This window comes from Oryzias latipes, chromosome 3, assembly GCF_002234675.1.
Source record: "Oryzias latipes chromosome 3, ASM223467v1".
Taxonomy (NCBI): Eukaryota; Metazoa; Chordata; class Actinopteri; order Beloniformes; family Adrianichthyidae; genus Oryzias; species Oryzias latipes.
In genome coordinates, this window is record NC_019861.2 from 23640534 (window position 1) to 23667654 (window position 27121).

Sequence of the window (27121 nt, forward strand, 5' to 3'; positions counted from 1 at the left end):
ATGAGTCGTCCTTTGTGACACTGTTAGAGCTTTAACCTTGTTTGATTGCATTTTTCCTCTTATTAAAGATATTCTGACAACAATTACCTTTATATATATATATATATATATACAAAATTTGTTTTTGTTTTTTATTTAAATTGTTGTAGATATTGTTACTTATAGGTACCGTGGAAGTTCAGAATGAAGAACCCTCCAGTTGAGAAGTCTGAGTGAAAGCGGATCAGGACCTGAGGACCAGTGCTGTAGGCGGACTCCAATGCTGTGTTGCCACTGAAAACTCCCAGCTGAGTACTTAAAGTATCAGGACCATCCCTAAATAAAAAAGTAAATACAATTATAATAATAATCAAATAGCAAACATCAATACTACATAAGAACAAAAACTCTGACCCTTATTATGAACAAGTACATTTTAAGAAAAAAAGACATTAGTAGAGAAATTACGTTTTCTAAAGTTACATTTTTTACTTCTTTCCTCAGACATGTTTCATGTGGCCAACAACAGTTTCTAGTCAAAACCACTTGTTTTTAAATCAATGTTTAAAACAAATTTTCAAGTAATATTTCAGTAAAACCTTCAAAAGATCCATTCATCTTTTTTTATTGAAATTTTAAAGAATGGTGGAAAAATTCAATGTTGCAGATATCTCCAAATAGTCCTCAAAAATGTTTTTATGTCTGTTGTGCCAAACTGAATAAGTTACAGGGTATGTTTTATTATACATTTCAATGATGTATCAAGTCATATTGTTGAATTTACATCATTTAAGTTTTAAAGCAGTTCTTTTTCATGTAAAATATTACAAATGTGAAAATTCTTGTGCTTTTTCGAGAAGATAAAAATATTTTTTTTACATCTTATTTTCTCTTAACTCATTTCAACAAGTTCACTGAACAAAGCCAACACAGAAAAGGCCTAAATTCCCTCATTAAATATTTAATCTTGCTAAAAGGTTATTTTCAAAAAATTCTAAATGCCAAGTTTTAGGTTTTTAATGAACATGCCGTTGGATTAAACAAGGGTTTTGAAATTTTAATTCATGAAGAGTGCGCGGGATCTCTTAGCTCCTCAATAATTCAAGGTCTTCTGAAGGTGTTAAAGCTCATTTAGAGGATGAAAATATGCTCTTTGAGCTATTTAAATAAAAACGGAATGAAAATTTTGTAGCTCTGCTTTACATTCTGTAAGACCACTGCTACTGGGCTTTTAAATATGTAAAAAAATAGAAAGAAAAAAGGTAATTCAATCCATCACCAGGCAAATATTTTTACAATGACTGTTTTGGCAATTTGAAAGTGAAAATGGTAGATCTTCTTCTTCTATGAAAGAATGTGCCGTCTTTGTAATGGAGATGGATTTTATATTTTGTTAATGAAAGACTCAATATTTAAACCAGAATGACAATAATAGTGAAGTCAAAAATTAAATATTTGTAGAACAGTGTCTACTGAACACTGCGATCAGTCTGCATAGACCCTGATATGCTTTATGGTTGTAGTTGTGCAGAATTTATCATTATTTTCACTTTTATAACATGATAGAAAATAAATAAAACAATTTCTACTATATTGTTTTCATGTTTTATTTCAAGTAAGTGAGCAGTTTAACCAACTGAAAACTACAGGAACCATCAACATTCCACTAACACACATGTGTCAAACTCTAGGCCCGCAGGCCAAATGTGGCCCGTCATGTCATTTTATGTGGCCCGCGAGAGCATTAAAGTTTTTAATCTTCTTAGAATAAAAAATAAAAATTTGTGTTTGTTTCTTTATATCTAGGGAGAATCAGACTTGAAATATCGGATTGTGCAATTATACATTAGGACTAAAACACTGTCAATATAACCTACCTAACCTGACAGAATCAAATTTAAAAGGATTTATGCTAGAATAACAAGCAAACATGTTTTCTGTGCAACTGTAATTGTCACTTTAAAAAGTTATAGTAAATAAATAGTGAGTTATTTAACATTAAGGAGTAGTTACATTTATTTTTCATTGCATTAACTTATATGTATAAGTTAAATCTGGCCCTTTGAGGACAGCTGCTATGCTGATGTGGCCCTCAGTGAAAATGAGTTTGACACCCCTGCACTAAAAGATGAAAAAAATTATCAAATTGATTCAGATTATAGCATGTAATTCACTGATTTTTAAAATTACAAAGGCCTGCACTGTCCCCCTGTTGTTAGATCTGTTGGGTTTGATTTAGTGGTACAGGCACAGAGCCAAATGTAACTGATGGAGGACCACAGAGACCACTTGGCTTTACGCCCTGACATCTGGATGCTGCTGTTGTCACATAAAACCAAAAATACAGAAAGCAGACACCAACACCTCACTACTATTACTGCAGAGTGACTATCATGTCCCAACATTTCCAAAATACAGCGGTTATCCATCATTTTCTGAACCTGTTTTATCCCTTACTACAATTATCCAATAGAATTATTAGAAAATCAAAACCTGAATAAATACATTTTCAAGTTGTCATGTTTCTTGTTTTGATATATATATATATATTAATAGTGGAAATACTGTCCACATTATGATATTTATTTTGTTAGTAATCCATTACTTGATATCAAGGAGGCAGTCTGGACAGATTGAAAGTGATATAGTTTTTGTTATGTTTATGGAACATGTGACACATTGAAGTCATGTAGTTCATCTAAAAAAGCACCAAATACTACCCGTTCAAAAAAAGCCTCCTTGAGTTGTTTTTATTTATTGCTACATAGAATGAAAGCTATGAAGTCATTAAAAGTCTTAAACCTAAAACTTTTAAGAGTCTTAGTCGACTTCCTCTATTAATTTCTTTGAGATAAAGTGTTTATTTCTGTGATAGGATTTGTAACATATAGAAAAGCTGCTGCAAGGAGATTTTTTTTTTCTTGGACTTGACCAAACTTGTTTGATCCTGCAGAAGACAGGTGGAATTGTAATCCAGCTCTGTCATTCCTTTCATTAAATTTACCACTCCCTGCTGACTCTCATCATTACTTCCAGAGCTCCCGACCCGTCTCTGGGCCCGTCTATGACCATGCCACAGGCTTAAATTGAATTGGTCAGTGGTCCCATTGTAAATGCATTACTCTTACACTCCCTGCATTACACTCATACCTCCACACCAAATCCCCTATTTACAGTTGGAGAGAGTGTGTACTGTAGATGTGTGTGTGTGTGTAGGTGTCTGTGTGTGTGCGTGCGTGTGTGAGTGGATATATTACAATAGAATCATCAGAAGAAGACAGTAAGTCACAACAGTGCTACAATACAATATACCTTCAAAAGAATGTTTGACATTTATGTGTGAAAGGAGAAGGATACACCAGCAAGGTACTGTATGTCATCAGTTATATTCAGAACTTACCTGTCAGTGTTGCAGTCCTTATTTGAATGATACGTGTAAGACATATCAGTCATTTTTGGCGTGCATGCATGCTGATTCTTACCAGACTGCGATGTAATCTGTGACAGGCTCTGTCTGTAACAAAGTAAAGTTGATGTAAATCCCATGTCCGTGGGAAACGCTGATGAGCCAGCTGCAGTCTTGGGAGTTGGGGTATTCATTGGGGTACTGAGGTGAGTAGATGGTCCCATTTTCTGCTGTCACATTATAGCCGCAAGGAGCTGGAGAAAAGCAGAATATTAATATTTTGTGTTTGAAACTGTTCACTCTTTGGGAATATTAAAAACACTGCAAATGAGCCAAAGGTAAGTCGAACTATAGAAAATGAAAGCTTTTTGTACAGTAATTAATAGGCCTGCACAATATATCGCAAATGTATCGTTATCGCAATATCAAGCTGTGCAATATGCACATCGCAAAAGACGGTGAAAATTGCAATAAATGCTTACCTTAAATATGCTAAAACAATCTTATGACAGCTTGAAGTATTTAACGAAACAAACAAATCTCTTTATGTATTTGAGTAATTGAATATACTCCTTTACATCATAAACCAATCGGATGGAGCCCCTTTATGTTAGATGTTTGTCTCCTATGGAAATGCGGGTCATTTGGAATGTAATTTTTAAACTATTGCAGTGAAATGGAAATGACCTGAAGAATGGCAGACACTCAACTTCAGCGAACAAACCATTTGTTTTGTCATTAAAATACATTTGTATACATGCGTGCCAACAACTTAGGATCAAACTTTCTTAATCAATCTTATCAATTTCTAACTGATGTGTTTCTGCAGTGGTGCTTTACCGCATCCCCCCATTAGCTCTGCTCATATTGTGCTTTTATCTTGTATTGATCTAGATTTTTCAGCCAAGCTTTTTATCCTGTGAAGACATGAGGTTTAAACCCAGATTTCTTCGCTGGTTTGGATGCAGTGCTGCTTGGAGGATTTCTGCGGGTAATTCTGGGACTTTCAAACATCTGTTATGATGCGCCGCTGTGACGACAGGAAAGATGATTAATATGTAGGAGCAGCTGACAGAGCTTTGCAAAGTCCAACAAATCCTCAAATCTGGACAGGTTGAAGAGATGTCACAGAGGAAGGGCAGAAGAAAAACGTTGGGTCAGAAGGGAGAAGCTTTTCCCTGACATGGGAAATGCATTCTGCATGTTTCAGCAAGCAAGTTTGGAGTGCTTCTGGAATGTCCAAAATGCAAACATGGCTGCAAAAACCTATTTTAGACTCCAACATCTGTTTATTTGGTTTTCCTTCATCATGATTAGACAGAAATAGGAAGGAAGGAATCACTTTTAAACTTCTAATGTGAAACTGTGGGTTTTGATCCATAACACCTACCAAGAGATTTTATCTCACTTTTTGATAATGTTTGAGATGTTAGACATCAAGTCAGGGGACAGAACAAATAAAACCAAGTATCTCTGTTTTGCAACAGTCAAATTTTTTGCAACCTGCCCATTAGTTGGGTTATTGTATTTTTTTTTTATTATCGAGTCATTTAAAGCAGACACACATCCATATTGTCCCACAAGTAATATTTGTAGTCCAGATCAATGAGTTAAGTATCTTGTTACATTTTCTGTGTCAAACTCAAAAGCAGACCACCAAATAATATTTGTTTTGTCAATGACAAAAGTAGCATTCATCTTTAACACTTTACTAAAAACAGATATTTGGTAAAAATATATTTCAAGTTTTTCGTGCTGGCTGTAGTTGCATAATGACGTGTTTACTGTTTTATTTATTCAGTTTATTTAGAGGCATAAAAATGTTTAATGAGGGGTTAAGCGATCCAGACGTAGCACTACTGAAGGCCCAGGTCTGTAATGCACGATCAGCCCACTGGTAAAAACAAATGACACTGAGATTGAATGAACAATTCTTACCTTCACACCGGGGAAATGGATGGTTCCATTTACGTTTTTTTCCATGCAGGCATGTTAGCACAGTGTGCCCGATCAAAACATAACCCGGGTAACACTGGAAAGTTATTGATTGGCCAGCACTGTAGTCACTGTTGATTATTTCCCCGTTGAGAAAGGGAGACGGATCCTGGCAGTTTTGAAGTTCATATGCTTAAAACAGAAACAAAAGGAATAACCAATGATTTGCAATAAAACAGTTTGATTTTTCATGTCGACGATTTTGATGCATCAGGAGTTGGAGGTGACGTTTGTATGTTCTCCTTCTGAGACAATCTGAAATGGTAGATCCTCCTTCCAAATTAAAACGTGACAACAAAATAACAGGTGGTATTTAAGTCACTCAATTGCCCTATTGTGTCTTCGTCTAATAGACATGAGTAGGCTCAGGAAAAAATCTTCGACCCACAAAGACAACTAGTGCTAAGTGCAGCAACATCCTTTGGAGTTGCCTCCTTTGAGACAGTTATGTGCACATGTATGCAGGGCATGAAAGCACTTGCTCGAGGAAATGTCAGCACCACAGGTCTATTAAGGGCACATCTCACTTGGCATGAGTGTCATGGAGAGTGAAGCACCACCACAAATGTGCCTTTCACAGCGAGCAGAGGTGGCTGACACTGAAATCCTAGCTGCCAGCACCTAACAGCTCACAAAAACTATTTGGCACAAAGATGATGCAAAATGTCTGCACCGCCGGCTAGCAACCACACTGTACGGGAGATCTTCCAGATCTGGCAAGAATCATGTCAGGGTTAAAAGATAGGAGCTGTAAGGTTGTCAGCTAAACAAATGTGTCAAATCTCTGGTCTTAGTGGGGCTGATAATGATTAGAAAACAAAAAAAAAAAAACAAGAGCAGGTTCATAAGCAGGAAATAGTGATAAAAATAAGAAACGATGCCTCAATACAACAAATTTCCTGATTTAAAATATGTGGAGCAGAAAGACATGCCGGTGACACTTGCAGCCATGAAACTATATAAAACTACAGCCAGAAATGGGGTTTAAATTAAGGCATTTCAGAAGTAATCTATAATACAACTGATACCCCAGTACTTTAGTAAAGAACCAGGGGTTGCATGTGATGCAGAATGATGCAGGATTAAAAGCATGCATCCAGGCTGGGTGTAACATCGTGATTCTCTGTGTGTGGATTATATACTCCTGCCAAAATACCTGGTTATCAGACAGAAAAAAAAGAAGACTGTACACATGAGAAGGCATCCCTTCCCGAATCACAGTGGGAGGACAGTAATGAGTACCGCGCTGAAAGAGTGACTTTCTACTGCAAATTGGGAGTTAAAAAGGAAAACTGATTTGCTTGTAAATAGAAGCCATGTTATGTGTAAGTCAGGAAGCCTTGTTCTAGTTTTGCCCCTGTGTAGGTCCACAATGTATCTGGTGTCTTTGAAGTGAGCCCTTAGGACTACAAGCAAAGCCTGCTGGACAAGATGCCAGTCTCTCACAGGGGCTTACTGACAATCCATCTTCTTTAATGATGAGAGAAAACCTGTAAGGTCTTTAAGGTCTTTAACATGAATCATCCATGGATCAAAGCTTAAAACCTCACAGCAACAAGTTTTTTTCATCCCATCACTCATTTTACAAAGTTTTGAAGGCTTTATTGGAAGACTCTTATACTGGGGAAGCTTATTTATCCTTAGCCTTTCAGAACACCTAATTTGTTGTTCGTTTGGATAGCCATTATGTTTCGGTCCTTAGAACTGAAGCCAATAAAAAAAAGTGGCCTAACTTTAAAACAGAAGTGTTTCCTCTGCTGGGGTCTTTCAGTATATTCTTTATTGGTGATGTTTTGGTTTTTTTGGCTGTTATTTGTCTAAAAGATTTAAGAAACTAGAAAGAGGTTTACCTTGATAAGACAGTTTGAAGCCTGGCCTGTTTTCAGAGTGGTCACTATAGAAGTGGATGGTTGTCAGGTGGGTGGTGCTCATCAAAGAAGGTGGAAGTTGTGAGCCAGTAAACTGACCAATAAGAGCAGAACTGTGCTGTGGTCCGGCCCTGACTTCAAGAAAGTCATGGTTATCCTCTGAAGAAAAGTTAAGGAACTGAATGTGGGCACCTGGAAAATAAGAGTACATCTATTATTAATTAATTTTAAAAAATACATAATTCATAAACAAATTACAGTAGTAACAAAAGACAAGAGGTTTCACAATTGTTAAAAATATGTTTTTCCTAACAACTATAATCTTTATAATAAATAAATCATGCATTGTCGAAAAGGCTGATATTTTTAAATCCAGTTTTGTCATCATTGCTGGAAACAACAGCTCTAAAATCAATGCAATGCACAGAAAATATGTCCCATTCCATGTTTAGCATTTAACTGAATTAGAAAAGCATCAAAAGGTTTACTGCCTTCAGTGATTTAGTTCCAAATGTAAAACAGATGACGTCAAATATACTGTACACATAATGAAATGTTTTAATGTGTGCAACTACCAGCATAATCTTTTGTTTTTGAACTTCATGCCTCCTTCTTGAGACCGGCCTGGAGATGTTAATGGTGATACTTTCCCCCATAACTCACTCAACTTAAGCTAAATATTTGTGCAGAGGAAGGAGATACACACCAAACCCAACAACCCAGAAGAGCTGAAGGCTGCTATCTACTGGACCTTTCAGCAGTGGAATGGACTGATGGGTTCCACGCACCCTGCAGTTTAATTTTATTTCAGAAAAGGGAGCGCCAAAAGGATATTTATTGATACGAATGCACAACATTTTCATAAATTCCAAATGTTTTATTTATTTTCTTTATTTCGTTATTGGCACTACCATCATTTTTGGTAAGAAAAAACATTTCAAAGTCACTGAAATGTAAGCTGAAAATGTAAAAACTAAAATAATTACTTAAAAAATGCATATTTTATTTATTTTATTTAATTACAATATTGTTTCACTAATTATGGGACAGTCTATCATCTGTCCCTGATCTACCTTCCTTTTTCATAAGACCTCCTCTTAAGGTGATGGGGAGGGGGGTCTGCTTGCGACGCACCTTGGGGAGGGCTACTCGGCAGTGGTCCCCCTCCCATGGTTGCCACATGGATTTAGGCCCCTCCCCTCTCAGTTTTAATTGCACCGTAGACATGCGGGACCCTTGGTAGGAGGGGTGCTTGGAAACCACTGCCAGCAGGCAGCAGATGTCCTCTCAGTGCCCCACCCACTAATTTTAACTGCTCCTTTTAGTACAGACACCCTTTATCCCAAAACAATATACACTCCAATGCGCACACCCACGCACACACACACACCACACAATAAAGGTGGGACCTCTGATCTTCTGTTCCCTACCCCATCCCTGACGGGGGGGAACAGGGTCCTCAGCAACGTTGGCCGTGTCCCTTAGTTCCTGGCTTCCTGGGCTGGCGGCCCTCTCTCCATGCAGGGAGAGGGATCCCTGAGTTCTCTGGCAAGACCATGAGCAAGGGATACAATCACAACCGAGCCTGGGGGTGTCCGTGTCCCTGTGGGGCAGGTTCTGTTTCTTGCCCTCGAGCGCTGGGCTTCTCCAAAAATCAGTGGGCGAGCCTGGTCGGTCATGTTTACAACGCTCTTCAGGGACCCCCACTTTTCCTGGGCGTCCTCTTCCTTGGTGGTGCAGGCGGCCCCTGCCTAGCTCTCTTCTGGACCTCCCGTGAGGTGGGTGAGTGGCTGCCAGGAGCATGGGGCGGGTCTCCCTTGAGGGGCCCAGGCTCGTGCCTGAAGTTGGGGCGGGGGGGTGTTCAGGACTCCTGGGTGGTTTGGGGATGATTATTTTTTAACATTCCATCATCCACCACAGCAGAAAAGAAACACTCACTAAAGCACAGGTGTCAGCTCACATTTCTACAAAAGGTATGTGTGACTGAATAAAATGCTTTACATGCGATGGTTTGTATGCTTAAGTATGTGCGGGTGAACTGCAGTTGTATTGTGTGCATATTGACATGTTTGCATGTGAAATTCTTGGAGCCAACAGGTATGTTTGTAACATTTGAGTGAGTGTGTGTGGACAGACCCCGCCCCTTTTAGACTGACATTTACACCTGACAGTAATGATTATAAACTTCCAGCAACTTGTTGCTTGCTGCTTTATGAATCTACCCCCTCCCCTATAACCATCCTTCTATTTCCTCAAACCCTCTTTTTTCTCCCTCTCTTTTGTGCCCATACCCCCCCCCCCCCTCTAACATCGCTCTCTCTTATTCCCTCTTCTTCTTCTCTGTCCAGTCCAACAAAAAAAAATGTATCCAAAGAATGATACAAATAGAATCAATATAAATGCAGTATATCTTAAATTACAAAACAGGTTTTTACAAATATACAACTTGTGTGTCAGAAGATGTGTTAACCCCTATTGTAATCTATCCAATACAATCTGTTTGCTCAGCTGTTGGACAGGACAACTTAGCGAAAAAAATATATAAATCATCTACGTTTTTTTTAAACTAAATTAGCAGGGTTTTACCAGTTTTTTGATATGTGCTGTTAGTTACTAAGACTAATGTATAACTACACCCCCCTCCCCATTTTTATAACTATCCAACTATGCAGCTAAACCAAAGTGTTCCAATTTCCCTTAACACACAGCTTACCATATCCAGTGGGCAGGCTAATTTGCCAGGTGCAGTCCAGATTGCCGGGGTAGTTGCCAGGGAAACCCGGACTAAGGATAACACCACTCATTTCAGATTGGACTCCTCCACATCGAGCTGACAACATATGCAGTGAGAATGAATCAATAAATAAACAACATAATGCACAGTTAACTGGACTCATTGCCTTTTCTTTTAGGCTTAAACTTCTAAAAAACAAATGTGTTATGCTGGATTAGAAAAGAAAAAAAAACTACAATGGTATTTTTGTTAGTCTTCAAAATTAAGTGTAATTTGTGGAGGTCTTTTGAGAGTTTTCATTATTTGAAGATTGAATTATCACTTCTAAACCAGGTATCTATTGGATCAAAGTCCCACATGAGAGGAAGCAAGCAGACAATCAACAGAGTAGTATTGATTCTTGTAGTAGGTATACCAAATCTGTGAGCTGTGGTTTTGTCTTCCTAAAGTTAATTTCACAGTTAAGAGAAAGGGTCAAATTGAAAAAGAAATTGTAAAAAAACTGATAATTGAATTATTATAATTCAATATAGTATCTGCTAAAGACAATACAACTGCCAACTAAAGAAAAAAGTTGAAAAAAAAAAAGCACAAACACCTCATCATTTGGACACAACAGTACATACTGTCAAAACAACCACTGATTTCAGCGTATATGGCACAATTCAGCCATAGCCATGTCTGTGTTCTACCTATGCAAAGAGGTGGTGGGTAGTTCCAACGACGGACGGTCCCAGGCATGCAGGAGATGTGAGAGTGCCCCTATAAATAGTTAAACAAGGTCTTAAACTTATGAAAAAAAAATTAAGTATGAAGTTGTGCATGTATCATTCAAATGTGTCTACTCTCTTTTTCAGATAATAAATAGGAGACCAATTATATACGTTTCTAAATTAGAAATAAAGACAAAAAAAAATGTAAACTTCACCAAACCTTCAGTCATGTTGAAAGTATTAAGAATGCTAACTGTTAAAAACACAATACCAGAAATGATCTGAAATCTGTTCAGTGCTACAAACTCTATGTTTGTTTGGTGGTCAGTTTGTGCGATAGTCCCTGTGTGTGTTCTTTTTACCTGTAGAGTATATCCAGGCTCACAGCTGAAAGCCACCACCTCATTGACCATGTATCGGTCTCCTATTTTAATCCCATTGGCAGGAATCATTGGCTCTGGACAGGTGGTGAGGCCAACAGCTAGGAAAAATAAAACACAAGAAAAACATTCACAGTAAACCATTTTTATTACTGCTTAGCCTCTGACTTCAAAGACCCACTCCATTGAAAGTTGTGTTTTGTTTTGTTTTCTTAACATGTTCTTATGGCATCATGGTGGACATTTATAAAGAAAAATTAGGTTAAAATTGCATTTCTGAGTATTTCTTTATTCAAATAGTTGGGAATCAACAGCAGATCCAAAACTACAGATGGAAAAAGCTTGTAGGTGTGACATAGAAGCTACTATGGCAAGCCACAAGCTCCCTGCTTCACTCCATTCAGACGCACCCGCTTGCAGAAGACTAGATTCATGTACATCTTGATTTTCCTTGCCTTTTTTTTTCTCAAAACTGTACAACTGCATAGCATTACTATTGCCCTCCATTTTTGTTTCACCAGTAATATTCAGTTGGGAGTGTGAGAGCTAGCATGAGAGTGTGTAAACAGATGGATGATGGGAAGTAGTGGTAGGCATACTCCGTGCCAAAATTCAGAGGCAAATTTCAAATAAACTACTGCTGCTCTGTAGAAATAATGTCCTAAAAAACAACACAGTTTGTTAGTTTTTTTTTTTTTTTATGTGGCTAAAACTGCATAATCCTAATTAAAAGATCACTGAGAATACTTTTACAATAGATCAAATGATGATCAGAGTGGGACTTTAAACTAAAGAACAGATTACCGGTAATAAATGTGAAAGGATCTTCAATTCCTAAAGTTGCACACAACTAAATCCGTTCTGCTGTCTTGGGCTTTGTTTTATTACTTGTCATCGTCAAATGACACTTTCGTATACGACGTGATTGTAATAATTTGAATTAAACTCAAGCAACTCTTAGATTGTCTTTGTATCATTAGTTATTTTATTAGATTCTCATAAACAGTCTAAGTCAGTTAAAATTTTACCCTAAATGCAGTTAAAATGGTTAAAAAAAGTAGAGGACCACATAAATAAATGTTTCAGTATTCTTTTTTTCTGCTCCTCACTAAAGTGTCTTTAGTGTCTGACAAGTGGTGTATTGGCAAAAAAAAGGGCTTAAGTCACAGTGTGATTCTCTACTCCCAACACAATAAAGGTTAAACACATCCTTAATAAGTTTGACAGCAGAAAACCTTTATCAAATAATATCAGTTGAAGTGCATCTCTGTGTTAATTTGTGTGTGTGCACGTGTGTGTGCATGTGCAAATTTCTGCAGGAGACTGCCCCAGAGCAGTTACCATGGCAACACATGGGCTGGAGAGGGATAGAGTGAGAGAAGGGGAGACGAAGGATTGAGGGTTTGTGTGTGTTTGCTTGTGTGTCTGGTCTTGTTGGTTCATTATCTGCCTTCCTACCAGCAAAACGTTGTGATCCCACGGTGCTCACACACACACACACAACTGTTCACTGGAACGCACATCCACACATATTTAGGTAGCCTATTGCTCCCCTGAATGACATTTGTGAGTGTGTGCGCATGAGTGACTCTTACATGAGTGTGCTTGCTGAGGGGAATATATATATTTTTTTTTTCAGACGCAGTATAAAAGGAAAAGCTGCGTAAAGCTGAACAAACACTAACAGTGTATTAATATGCAGGGAATCAGCAGGCCGTAATGACAACCGATCAATTTAACTATTCAATTTTCTGACCATCATTTTCTCTCCTTCTGTGCTAACACACAGTTTGCTGTTTTCCTGGCTATGAGAGAGCACTTATGCTCTCTAAACTGCTGACAGAACCACAAAACATCCCAGCAGAGCTGCTGCGCTTCAGCTGAACACCGTCAACATTTAAGCCTCACTGACTGGATTTACTTTTCTTCAGTTTCAGCTTTTCTGAGAATAGACAAAAGGAAAAAAATACTCTCTTCTTTTGCTGTTTTTATCGAGAAACCTTGTGGTGCACAGTGATTAACAGACAAAAAAAGAAATGTTTGAAAGAGGGATTATTATGAAGTATCCTCTAAGGGTAGATTATGTGTGCTTAATTCTCATCTACAAATGAAGATTTTAGATGTTTTAGATGCAATTTGAGTTTGAGTTTGGGGTGAAATTCTAGCAGAACATTAGTTTTCACTTTGAGGTATAATTCATGATCAGATTTGCGGTCAACTTTGCCTCATGTAGAAATCAGTCAGTTCTTATTAGTTTGAAGAATGCTAAGGTAAGCTGATGAATCTTTTTTAGTCAAATTTGATTATGAAAGATTTTACTACAGTTTAAGTTATTTCTATGTAGTGAATTTTTACCCTCCTTAACACAATCCTTTATTAGAAGGAAGTGGAGAGGCGAATCATGCTGCGTAGACTCCTGTGCTATGAAGGAGGGAATGAAAAAATTAAGAACACCAAAAGTGCAGTTTTCAATGCAGTACTGTTACTCTGCCTAGTAAATAAATGTAGTTCTGAATTCTTAAAAATGATTTAGAACAAGCTTTTTTTCAATATTGAGCCCTTTGCTAAGTCCTATTATCTAGACGGCATGAATGGGTTTCACTTGCAGTGTTTCTTTTAATTTAATTGAATTTATTGACAGTTTGTGTTAAGAAAAGATTCAGTTTTTAGGTGTTTTTGCTTCCCTCCCTCGTGTCCATGTTAAGACATGTGTAAACAATTAATTTAAACTATTAATAATAATAATTTTAAATAATAATAAGTAAAACATATTTTAAATCAAACTTAGCCTAAAATACTTAAGGGGTTTATACAAATATGCACCTTGTGTCTCAGAAGATTCATAACCCCCTATTGTAACAGAAGATCTGTCCAACACAAGAGACCTACAGCTCGTATCTGTTTGCTCTGCAGCTGGGCAGGAAAAGTAAAAAAAAAGAAAAAAAATAAAAAGTTTAGTTACCTTGAATTCACTTCATTATTCCTTTTCAGTTACTGACTGATCAAGTTAGGCCTGCACAATATATCGCAAATTTATCATTATGTGCAATATGCATATAGCAAAAGACGGCGAAAATCGTAATAAATGGTTACCTTAAATATGCCAAAACAATCTTGTGGCAGCTTGAAGTATCTAACAAAACAAACAAATCCCTTTATGTATTTGACCAATTGAATATACTCCTTTACATCATAGACCAATCGGATGGAGCCCTTTTATGTTAGATGTTCGTCTCCTATGAAGATGTGGGTCATTTGGAATGTAATTTTTAAACTGTTGCAGTGAAAAGGAAATTATGTTTTTCGTCGTTTTGCTATATGTTCATATACCGCAAGTTATAACGTCATCACAATATTAATCACTAATATTGCATAACGCAAGTTTTCCTCATCGTGCAGCCCTAGATCAAGTCCTCTGCATTTCATTTCTATGTGCTCTAAGTTCTACATTAATTTTAGTTCCCCAATTTGTCATATTTTAATTCTGTAAAGCCCACTTTATAAAATAATTGACATAGGCTGTGTCCTTCACTACTCACTATATAGTGCATTCGCCATTTTGTTGTGCTGTTTGAATCTGCAATTCCAAAACTGAGGGTCCTAGAAATTTCCCAGAAGTCTCTGCGAAAAACCAGTGTGCATCGATGCTCACTAGATTGGCAAATATAGACCACAATGCATTGCGTTTGAACAATTTTTGCAAAGAAAATGTAATTACATGTATTTTTGTAATAAAATATCAACGTTTTCTTTCCTCAGAACACAATGGGTTTATAAACAGTCATCGCAAATTGCTCATACCAATGACATTTTCACTTTGTGAAATCATGATGTCATATTTGCCGCTTAAAAAAATAAAGTAGTGAGCATGGTGTCTGAATTGCTTTTAAAATCCAAGGCACTACATAGTCCCCTACTATATCTTTTTTAAGTAGTAGTAGTAGTAGGGTGGTAATTTGGACATAGCTAAGATTTTCCATTTTTTATGTAATTAAGATATTTTTTACCCTTTGACAATCAAATTTGCAATATCAATATTGTATGAGATATAGATTGTGTGATATGTTTGATGACTTGGTAAGTTTTTGTTCATAACAATGTTAACTTAAGATGTGCAAATATTGACATGAATGTTCAGGGAAAAGAAACACCTAATTTAGGAGATTGAGGTTTCCCTCAATCTCAAATTTGATACACACATTTTTAAAACTATGTAACGCTATTATAATGAATTTTTTATCAACAAATTTTACATTGTATCAATACTACAAGAAGATATTTAAAAAAAGAATAGCAATAGTTGAGGTATGCTCACCATAAAACTTTAGAAAATGATCAAAAAGTGGCAAAAGTCTTTTTGTGATTTCATGGAAACAGCCGTTTTAAAATAAATTGGAAAAGCTCTTCTACTGCCTTTAGTGGAAGGATGATGAAGCACAGGACAGAAAACATGGATCAAGTTATATACAATGAGTTTTTAAGGAACGCTTGGACCCTGCTAATGAGACAGGGGTCTCAGTAATGCATGTATCAAATATGAAATGAAAAGGTCAATGTCATGTTTAAGTTAATTCATTTGGATTCTCCATCATCCCTGTCCCTGCCATACTATCAGAATTAAAGATTTTACTGATGTTAGTGGATATTTACTCAGACCACACACAGAAAAGGTTGACATGTTTAATATGTGATAGAATAGTGTATTTAATAAAAGGTAAACAAACTTAGAAATTTGATTTTAAAATGAATTATTGAAAACGTTCCTATTTAGAGTGTGTTTAATGTCAACAGGGGACAAGAGAAAGCAACTGTATGTTTGCAAAATCTGTGTAATTCTTTACAGCTCAGACAGGAGAGCTCAGTCTCAATCATACAATACAATTTTTGGGTACATGATAGCTATCCCCAGATTAGTCTAAGTCCATAGCTGCCAAAATGTAAAATATAGTTAATGCGCTGCTCTAAAACCTGCATTTAAGGGCTGAGCCATTCAGTCTAAGTCGAAAATCTCAGGCACCATAAAAATGAAACCCAACATAAATTGAGGCGCATTTAGAGATAAAGCATTTAGACCGGTTTTCTGGATTGATATAGTGTTGACTTGTTGGTACACCAACAGCTCATAAAATCACAAAAAACCTGGCTACAAATCTGTGCAATGGCCTAGGCACACAAACAAATCAACACACCCACACACACACACACACAAAAAGTCTACTTCTTACACGACAAATTCTTCTATATTCTCACAAAGGGGGACATGTGCATCCATCCAGAAGTGATTCAGAGTTGAAATAACTAGAAAGAAACAAAAAACACCACTGTGCGCTGACAGGTGTGTAACTGCGTGATGCTAATATATTTGTCTATACCTCTATTTGTCTGAAAAGCAGTGCACATGTGCACAAAGATTTTCATTGGATTTATCTTCATGCATGACACAAGTAAACACACTTTCTGTGTCTGTTTTTTTCTTTATTTTTTTGTCTTTTCCTTTTTTTCTGAATCCCTCTAGGTGTGTGTTCAGTGTGTGTGCTCTAAAGTGGATATCAGTGTGTGTGTGTGCTCTCAGGCGGTACCAGTTCAGGTCACTGAATCTTGTTGTTTGATGTTGAAGTTTTGGTAGCAATAGTTTGTGTATTTGTGTGACTACGTGTATTTCAGGTAAATCGGGCACCACAGCAAATCCTTAGCTTTTTTACTTCAGCAAGTGCTTTCTTTTTTTAACCAATTAATCAAACATTCTGCTGCTGAGTTGATCTTTTAGTTCTGAAATCTTTATCTTACTCTTGTACTCAAGGTGAAAGCCTGCTGCCACCACACTGATGTCGCTCTGGAAGTGCAGGAGGAGCTGATTGGATGTTGAGTTAAGAAGTGCTGGAGCTGTTGTTCCTGTAAAAGACAAGAAATTATCACATGGCAGCAGCTGATTTTGTTTTTATTGTCCTGTTCATAAACTGGTACCAGCTGGAAAACAACTTAGCAGCTTTGCAATAAATTCAAGACATAAAAATAAGTGGAAGACACTGAAAATCACATAAATTAGGTTTGATGCTTAGATGCTTTCCTTTTTGATATTAGGAATTACATGTAGACTTATGTACTTCAGCAGGGCCTTGAAGATAATAAAAAAAACTAACATAAAAATTGAAATCTCTGGGTAACCAAAGCAGGACATGGATAAAAGTGGATTTTTAATACTAAATTGTGTGCAAAAGGAATATGAAAGAAAATAGCCATTTATGTGTAAGTTGTTACACCTTGTAGGTAGTGCATTTTCCGGGTAGCTTTGAGACAGGTATGTGCTTGGGGCAAGTCACAGAGGAAACTCTGCAGGGAAATAGTAAAAGGTTTGCCCATTCGCCTTTAAATCCCTGTCGTCCATCTTCCATCTTTCATTTTATAGGGACATGTTTCTTGATGGCTGCTTCGTGATAAAAAGACTTCCATCTTAAATATATTCCTTCTGTTTAGAAGATTGTGTAGTGATAGATATTTCTTATCTGGTATCTAGCATCATCAGTTACTGTCCTAAAGGTCTGTTTTGCTTTTTTGTGTCTTTAGAGTAAAACTTGCCACCCCTAATTCATCACTGATCTGGCATGAGCTGGGTTAGTGTTTATGTATCTATAGTTAAAGAAAGGCCACATCTCATCCATCACAAGAGTTGAGAGTGTTTGCACCCATATTGTTGTCAGATTATGCATCTATGTGCATGTGTGGCCATCATGTCATACCAGAGAATGACCCTAATTTTGGAGCTGTCATGTCCCCTCCATCATAGATCTCAAGGGAGTCCCAGTTGTGCTCCGTAGCAAACGTCATTACTTGGATCTAAATTGGAAACAATGACAGCGAGTGAAGGAAAACAACACTTTTTTGCAAGATTTTTAAATAACAGTATTTGCACAATCACATTATACGTTTACAATAAGGTGAACTGATACCTGTATTCCAGCACCCTCACTGACATGGATCCTCCACAAACAATTAAGGCTGTTTGGGTATGGTTCAGGATAACCAGGAGACAGTATGGTACCACGGCGTTCAGTCAGATTTCCACTGCAAGGAACTTCAATGGAGAAATAAAATGACCTTTCAGTATACGGCATTTCCCAATTTGTTGCAAATAGAATAAAAACTTCCATTATACTTGCAGGCGAAAACTAAAAGTTGAAACATTTTTCCTTTTTTTATAGGAAACCACCAAACAGAATCATTGTTTAAATACTATTCCCAAGATGCCTGATCCGCATTGGTTAGATGTAATAATAGCCATTTGTAACAAATACAATGACAGGCTGGAAAAAAAAAAAAAATAGATGTAAAATCAAAATCGTGTTGTGTGAAAAATGCTGTGATTTATTCAGTCTGCAAAAAACATTGAAGACTAAGTTCTGTTATTTTTACAGTTTGTTGTCCACTACAGTAAGAAACATCAAAAAACCTTCCAAAAGGTTAAATCAGTTCACTGTCGCTCTTTGGAAGAAATGTATTAGCTTTATTGAATATGAAAGGAGCAATACGGAAGGGAAAGTCTTTCAGAAGTAAAGGTCTTGATCGGATCACCAATCTGAGATAAACTACACTACGGTGGCCCGGAAGTGCAAATCATACAACAAATCAATCGACACAAAAACATTTTTAAGATCACGACAATTAAGAAAAAAGAACAAATGGTAAAAAGCAGTATTACATTTTAGAAAACAATACAAAATTTCAGAAACCAAAACTTAAAAAAAAATAAAATAATAATTTTAAAACATTTCAGAAAACAAAATTAATTTCCAGAAAACAAAATGAAATAAAAAACATTTCAGGAGACAGAATTAATTTTCAGAAAACGAAATGACATGTTCAAAAATTAAAAACATTTCATACCCGGAAGAGGTAGGTACTATAGGACAACGCTGATTGGATGATGACTTTGGCAATCATTCCAACTGAGAGTTGTTTTAAATTAATGCAATGGTGGATTTAACATTCAAACAGCAATGTACCATAATAATCCATGTTTTTGCCATTTACATATTAAATCAAAAATGGAGCAAACTGCTAATGAACTTTAAAATTATTATTTTTTTAACATTTCGTTTAAAGCATAAGGGTCACCCGGAAGAAGTTTGCGGGGATGACGTCCGTTCTACAGGTAAACAATGAAAGGTAAAGGACAAAAAGATAAAACGTTAATCTTGGAATATTCAGCGGATGTGGTGATTGAGCGCACACAGAAATATCAACACCAACTAGGTTTACAAATGTTTCGAAATGTCGGTGAGAGGATTCTGTCTGAAACAGCAGCTGTGAAGAAACGGGTGTTAAGAGACGCACATCATCAGGAAATGCTGTCCCGCCATCCACAGAGATTAAGGTATGGAAGTACATTTGTTTGATCTAATTAAGCAGTTATGCAGCGTAAACGTGATTTCTAGGTGGGTGTTTACAGACAGATCCAAGATCCGTCAGTCATACGTTAATGACAGGTTACCTCATCAGAGAGGGGGGTCACGTGGGCAGGATTCTCAGACAGGTGTACCAGCAGCATAATCAGCTAAGCGGTCAGGTAAACTGAAGCAGTTTGTGTCTCAGAATATCATTTATGAATGACTGGATGTGCACATTACCAGACGTGTCCAGGTGTGTAACTGACGGTGGCAAAGTATGTAGCGTAAAAAAAAGTCTAAATAAAAACACTTGATTTTCAGGCAGAGGAGGAATACCAAAGTGTTTTGGAATGTATTTTAATCTGAGTTTGGTGTTTTGACCCCTCCCTAATGGATTTCTGGTATAACCTGTTTTCTCCTCATTTTGATGAACACGACTTTTTCCTGAACGTAAGATGAACAACGACTGATGGGTTTTCTGTCATTCATTCATTCATTTTCTTAACCGTTTTATCCCTTTCGGGGTCACGGGGCTGCCGGAGCCTATCCCGGCCACTTGTGGGCGAAGGCAGGGGGGACACCCTGAACAAGTCGCCAGTTTGTTGCAGTTTTCTGTCAGGGATTCTTATTTATTTATTTATTTATGTCTGTCAGGGATTTCAGTGGAGCTCGAGTCCAGTGCAGAGGAAGCTTCAATCATGTACGAGCAGGAACTGGGGTCCCTTACCTGGATGTTTTCCTCTGGAGTGGATCTGTTCTCAATAGAGCATAACAGATGTGATCCTGAACAGGGATGTGGACAGACTCTTTTTGATACAGTTGTTAACCAATAGCAGACTTTTCCCAGATGCATTTTTTCATCTAATAAATGTGACTGACAGGTACGTCGAGTAAATACTGGTTGTTAACGTAACATTTGAATGCATGAAGAAGCCCTTAAAGTAAAATCCACAACTGTTTCTTTGTTTCTGTTATTGAAAAACGTATTCATGTTAAGTTTTTAATAAATATACTGCATTTGTATTAAACAATTTTGTTTATTTTCATATCCATTATTACAATCCTCTTGTCAGCATTCAGTTTTTTCATTGACAAAGAAACATTTCTAAACCACAGCTTTGAAAATCCAACATCAACTTTGTTAATAAAGCTTTAAAACCTAAAATGGCAAAAATGGAACAACTCTTAAATGAAGCAAGTCTAACATGAACGTTTTAAACTGCAGTTTTGCTGTAAGAAACATTAAGTTGTTTTGAGTTGTACAAGTGTTTGATGTGATTCCTCATAAATGTGGTTTTCTAGACTATCAGCCTGACGCTAAAGGCAGGAATCATGGCTCGCCTTTCACTCGCCAATGCATCCTTTACAACCAATCAGGCTTATGCAGCAGATTAAAGGAATATTTAATTTTCTAAAAGACCTGCAATTAAAAAAGTTAGATATTAAGCTCAAATAATATTTAATGATTATGTTGCACATAAATCATGACGATTTGCCTGTATACTGCATGGTGAAATGAATGACTTTAGTCTTCTTTGATTCCCATGTAGAGCTGCCATCTGATCTTCTACAGCACAGACTTTTCTGGAACTTTGCTTCTAGTAACTTCACCTGGAGAAATAACAGTTTTTAATTATTAACTTGTTTACTGATTTCAATCTTAAGTATATTTTAGCAACACTGATGCCATATAATTACTGTATAAATCACAGAATCAGGCTGGGTCAGAGCTTCTTCTGTCATTTTGTCACCAAAAACGGAAACAGCTAATCATGAGTTCCTTTTGCGCATGCAAGTTTAAAAAAGCAACGAATATCTTATCAAAGTAGCACTTTTAGCAAATTAACATCCTCAGAGACATGTAACTGAAAAAAAAGATCACAGAATTGATTCTTACCTGGAAATTGATGATAAATGATAGTATGAGCCGCACAATCGTAGATGTTAGCACGCAGAATTCATAGTAAAAGTAGTAAGTCCGCTTTAAAACATTTCCGGTACATACCCTTCCAAGGAATTGCCTAGAAAATGGTTCGGAATTCCTGAAATGTGTTGTTCTTTTTGTAATGATAACATTGAAACGACTGAGCATCTTCTCTTTGAATGTTTTTGCTCTAATATGTTTTGGGATAATATACATTATTGGCTTTTCCCCTAGATTCCATGTTTGGTAGACTTTTCTATTAAGGATATCATATTTTGGTTTATTTTAGAAAACAAAAACTCAGAATTTATTTTAAATGTTATAATTATTTTGGGGATAATTCTATATACACAAATGGCGATTCCTTAAAAACAAACCATATTTTTTTTACATTTCATAAAGAACTCTGCTCTTATTTGTCATCCGTAAACTTCATGGAAAATGAACTTGGAACTATGGAACTTCAAAATATCATTGCTAACTTGCAGCTTTTTGATAACCCTCCTTAAGTTATTGATCATTGCAATGCCCATTTAACCCCTTTATTTTATTTTATTTTAATCTTTTTTGTTTAAGTTTGTATTTTATTGTATTTTTTTATTTAACTTTTTTTTAATGTTTCCATTTTTCTATACCTGTTGTAATTGTAACTTTCTTTTTACATTCTTTTACAACGGCCACAATACTGTAAACCTTAAATGTTTTTTCAATTAAACAAAACAAAAAACTTCATAGTAAAAGTGCACACAGACTACTTCCGGGTGACTCTTGTGTGTCAGGCGAAATGTTAAAAAATCATTTAAAAGTTCATTAACAGTTTGCTCCATTTTTGATTTAATATGTAAATGGGAAATACGTGAATTATTATGGTACATTGTTGTTTAGACGATATAATCCAGCTTCGCTTCATTTAAAATACTTTTCAGTTCAATTGATGGACAAACGTCATCATCCGATCAGGTTGTCCCATAGTACCTACCTTTTCTGGTTTGGCAATGTTTTTCATTTTTGAACATTTCATTTCGTTTCCTGGAAATTTATTCTGTCTTCTGAAATGTTTTTTTGTTTTTTAATATTTCATTTTGTTGTCATTTTTTAACATTTGGTTTTCTGGAAATGTACTTTGGTTTGTGAAATTTTGTTTTGTTTTCTAACATTTTATTCTATTTTGAAACTTATTTTTTTTTTTATTGTCGTTTGATCTAAAAAATGTTTTTGTATCGAGTGATTTGTTGAATGATTTGCACTTCAGGGCCACCGTACTTCACAGACCTTTATGTTCATTTCAAAAAGGTTTTTCTATAGCAAAAATGGAAGGAATTTTAAAAGTTATTCATTGACAATAGATAATGTCATCGAGGGTTAGTAAGTCAGGAGAAATCTCTGTGCACAGGGCCATGGCTGGAATCCTACACAGAACAGCCTTGATCATCTAGCTGTCAGTTATTTTAAAAGCCCACATTTGCAGAGAAATGTAAAAACTGTGAAGCCTCTCAAAGACTGTTAGTGAACATGGTTTCTCATAGTGAAAATCCAGAAGACTTTGTTAAATAAATAATATCCTACTTTCTGTGATATTAATCATCATTAAGTAATGTTATTATATTTAATATTAAAATACATTTAATTAAAAGTTGTATCATTCAAAGAGAGAAATCATTAGATTTTTTTACCCCCAAGATATGCGATGCCAAGTGGAAAATTATCTGTGTCATTATTGATATTGTTTAGGAAAACTCTTTACTCATAAAGGATAACTTGAATAGGAAATTCCATTTGCCACCCTAAGAGAGCCTTACTTTAACATTTCTTCAAAATCTACTGCTATGTTTGATCTGAGCTACATATACATTAAAAGCTAATCCAGGTGTATTTAAAAGCCAGAACAGATTAAACTGGTACAAAGGTTAAAAGAAAACCAAGTTAATGTATTGTCTACAGCCAGTTGTGACAGAAGAGCTGTTTTTAAAAGAGACCAGCATTTTAGTGATTTGAATGACATTTAGTGACCTATAGAGTTTCATGGCACAAACAAACCTAATTTCCTAGACAGCTGTTGAAAACCAAAAGCACCACAGGTTTCTGAACGTTTTGTAAGAGTCCCAATAGGAACAGCAAATGCTCTAAAGAAAGCATGCTTGACGGGGTTGAGTGAGTGTTTTACATTGCAAAGTGACAAGAGACTGCAATCCCCAGCAGGATGACTGTTCATTGATCACAGCATCGATGCTTATGAAATAAGTAGAGGAAACAGCAGAGGAGGTATCTTCTTGATGGAACGATAGGCTTGGATGACCAAACGTTTCTGAATTTGAAAGAGATTTTTTTGAATGTAGATTTAATCATGCAAATATGTCAGAGAAACAAGCTGATGTCCATCCTGAAACAATCTGAATAATGGCAGAAACAGGTTGATTAATCAGAGTTCCAAGGAAAGCTTAACATTGTCCACTGTCCCCACACCTCTAAACACCCTAAATAGAGGTAACATTTTCTTCTTTTTTTTTCCACATCTGGCACTCCAGTGAAAACAGACGAGAGGGTACCCCTTTCTATGTATTTGGTAAAATGTGTAAAAATAGTCCTAATGGTCCATTATGTCTTTTGACCTTGTGTCACAGACAGTGGGGCCATCAAGGTGGAGTGGGCAGACTATCTTTAGGCTGAAAAAAAAGCGGAATAGCTTGTGATCATGGGAACATTTGATTTTACAGTGGTTGACATTTGATTTGACATTTTCTGGACTAAAGTGGTTTACTGTTTAAAGGCAATCAAAGTTCATTTGCACTAAACAAAACAAGAAGACAGTGCTACACATGGGAAACATGCCAATGTTTCATTTTCCTGAAATGTGATTTTTATCATTTTGAAATTATCTGACCCCATTATTAAATTAGAAACAAATTCAAATCTAAGCCTTTTCATAAAACTAAACCGGGGTCTTTTTTTATAGTACTGGAAACTGGTTGCATGAAATAAATTGAATGGATGTCTTGGTTATATTCTAAAAGAAGGCCTCTGTGGATATTTTATTTGATGTAAACCCATTTTTTTGCAGTACTTTACCTGCTTTACCTACCACATACATTTGTGGGATTGCATCCTCACCTATGCATGTTGGTGCTGTTGCATTCCATTGTGCGAGGGCACCAGGTACTGCCTGGCATCGAATGGCACTGGACCCCTTTAACAGATATCCTGGACTACACTCAAAACGGACAATGGAGCCTGCTGAGAACTCCGCGCCAATCCGTCTGCCATACCTTGGCTCTGGCACAGAACTGCACTGGCTGTCACTGGTCCGAGGCACAGCTTTGATAATAAATTACACAAAAAAGTTAGGATGGAACAAATAAAACCAGATTAGCAGAGAAATGCCCATGTTGACCTGGAAGGGAATATGATAAAACAATAACAAAGCGCATTACCTTGGTACACAAAATGAAAGCCTCTAGCTGACTGGCCACTCTTGGCATTGAACCGCACCATGATTTGATTGGAAGTTGCCAGTGGCAATGTCTCTCCTGTGAATTACAAACATAAAAGTGCTCTGGTGACTTGAAAACAAACTATTTAAACCAAAACAGCATCAATTACTCCACTTAAATCTCAGGAAATGTGTATCTTAAAAACACATTTCAGAGTCGGTGGACTGTTTACTTACAAATGTTTACAACTTTTAAGATTGTCCTTTGTGTTTGACTCTGGTTAAATAGAAAATTGAAATAATATATGCAGGCGACTTACACAAACTCAAATTCATGCACAGGCAAACAGATTTCTTTGCACACATATGCAGGCGGGAGAAGTAACAATGATAAATGAGAAAAGCGTGCCCTGGTGTTGCTGACATTTAAAACCATCATTAGCTATGTCAGGATGTGTGTGTGTGTGTGGTAAGTGTTGCCTTTTGTGTGTGAAATGTGCTACAGTATGTTGTGTCTTTGTGTTAATATGCTTGTGTGCCAAGATAATCAGTCAGTTAGTGGAAAACAATCGTGCTACAAAGCTGTTTGCCCTTGAGTGTGTGCCCGTGCATGCTTGCACGTGGGACATGGTACTGATAAACAGACTAAAACTTTAATTCACAAAACCTGGGCTTCTCTTTTTTAAATTATTGCTTAAGAAGCAGAATTTAGAAAAAAAAATAAATAAGTGAAAATAACTAAAACAAATTCAAGCAATTGGCTTTTTACCCTAAAAAAAATCACTTTGACAGCCGGCATTTTGGCACAATATGAATTATTAAATTATTCATGCAACAAAATCACTGTAGCAAAACTCAAAGGTAAGCTATTTCAATATTAACTATATTTTGTAAGTCTAATTACAGAACAAGTAAGACACGTAGATGCTAAGCCTATTGTCAAGGCTTTTACATGTAAAGCCTTGTTTCTACCATAATTTTACGAAGAATATTTTAGTAGGAGAGCCTAGTCAGTTTACGGGAAGACTTTTGCAGAAAGTTCACTCTGGCCATGGCACAGACAACTCATTTATGAATAAACAATGTGCAAAGAGAACATATTTAGCTAAAAGCCATGCATTTATCATCAATCTGTGTACTTTGTGATCTAAAACATTTCCATCACATCTGTCAGTCTCCCCTCATACACAATGAGTTACTATGCAGGGATTTCTACAGTTGTTGGGATGGAATGAATCAAAGCTTGAAGTTAAAAAGTGTTTCAAGGTTATGCATGTTTTTGTCCCAAAGAGACCTTTTAGGATCATCTCCAGGATCTTTGACCATATGCCTGATGGGTGTTATAACTACCACAGACGGGGTTATTATGTTTCCTCAAAGTACAGTTTTATAAGATAAGCTGGCGACAGAAAACCCGCTAAAACAGCATATTTGACGGCAGTTTACAGGCACCAATCTCCCTCAGCTGAGTTGTGTTTGATGTAAGACTTACCTGAATGTGACCCAGCAAGGGAGCTGAGCAATCGAGCATTGTCGTTGGCTCCATCAAACAGTTCCACTGAGTCATTCATTGCTGTTTGGAAAACAGCAAACTGACCGAAAACCACTGAAAAAACAAGAAAGAAATAAAGCTTGCTGTGTTAGCTGCAACTACAAAATCTACTTTAAACAAACACAGTTAAAACCTTTGTTTAAACATTGTTTTTTTTTCATATTTACTTACTTCCTACATATGTCATGGTACACATGCTAACTTCCATGCATTTACTAGGAAATGACTCTATAATTAGGGGATTGTAATTAAAACGGTTACCCAAATATGGTGCATACTCACCAAACTGTGCTGATACAGTGATGTAATAAGAGCAAATCTGTTTGGTGGTATAGTTGAAAGGAAAGTTTGGTGATAAAACAACTCCTTCAGATCCACCGTAATGCCCTCCACAGGGAGCTGTAACAGTCAAATGCAGACATTTTGCTTTTACTTTATTATTTGCAACTTTTCAAAAATAATTCAGTAATTTGATACTTTCAGAGAGGAAACCAAATTTCAAGTAATGATTAAGTTTTGTAAAGAACAATTTCCAAATATGGGTCAGATGGACAGAACTCAGTGTCTCTATGGTCTGGAGAATTCTTTTTTCGTTGAAGTCCTTTCACACCCAAATAAATGACTCACTTTTTTAAAGCACAAAATGAATTTGTGCACCTTTGTATTTGTGCACTTGCATTGAAGTCTGCGGCTAAAATGAGGAGTCACAGAATTTAATTAACCTCTGAGCATATTCCATGGGTATTTCAACAGGCAGTG

At 36.5% G+C, this 27121-nt stretch overlaps 1 protein-coding gene across 2 annotated transcripts in view; it reads right to left on the reverse strand.

Moving 5' to 3' along the window:
• The window catches only part of csmd1 (CUB and Sushi multiple domains 1), a 416037-nt gene that overhangs the window by 57394 nt on the left and 331522 nt on the right, over positions 1 to 27121 (reverse strand). For both annotated transcript variants that reach the window (XM_023953530.1, XM_023953531.1), the window contains 14 exons: positions 26645 to 26761; positions 26303 to 26416; positions 24812 to 24907; positions 24492 to 24695; positions 18023 to 18147; positions 17813 to 17909; positions 16863 to 16967; positions 11058 to 11176; positions 10675 to 10744; positions 9962 to 10078; positions 7231 to 7440; positions 5324 to 5512; positions 3462 to 3639; positions 170 to 315 (listed from right to left, as the gene is read on the reverse strand). In XM_023953530.1, the coding sequence (XP_023809298.1) occupies positions 170 to 315; positions 3462 to 3639; positions 5324 to 5512; positions 7231 to 7440; positions 9962 to 10078; positions 10675 to 10744; positions 11058 to 11176; positions 16863 to 16967; positions 17813 to 17909; positions 18023 to 18147; positions 24492 to 24695; positions 24812 to 24907; positions 26303 to 26416; positions 26645 to 26761 (1887 nt within the window). The remainder of the gene's footprint in view (positions 1 to 169; positions 316 to 3461; positions 3640 to 5323; positions 5513 to 7230; positions 7441 to 9961; positions 10079 to 10674; positions 10745 to 11057; positions 11177 to 16862; positions 16968 to 17812; positions 17910 to 18022; positions 18148 to 24491; positions 24696 to 24811; positions 24908 to 26302; positions 26417 to 26644; positions 26762 to 27121) is intronic.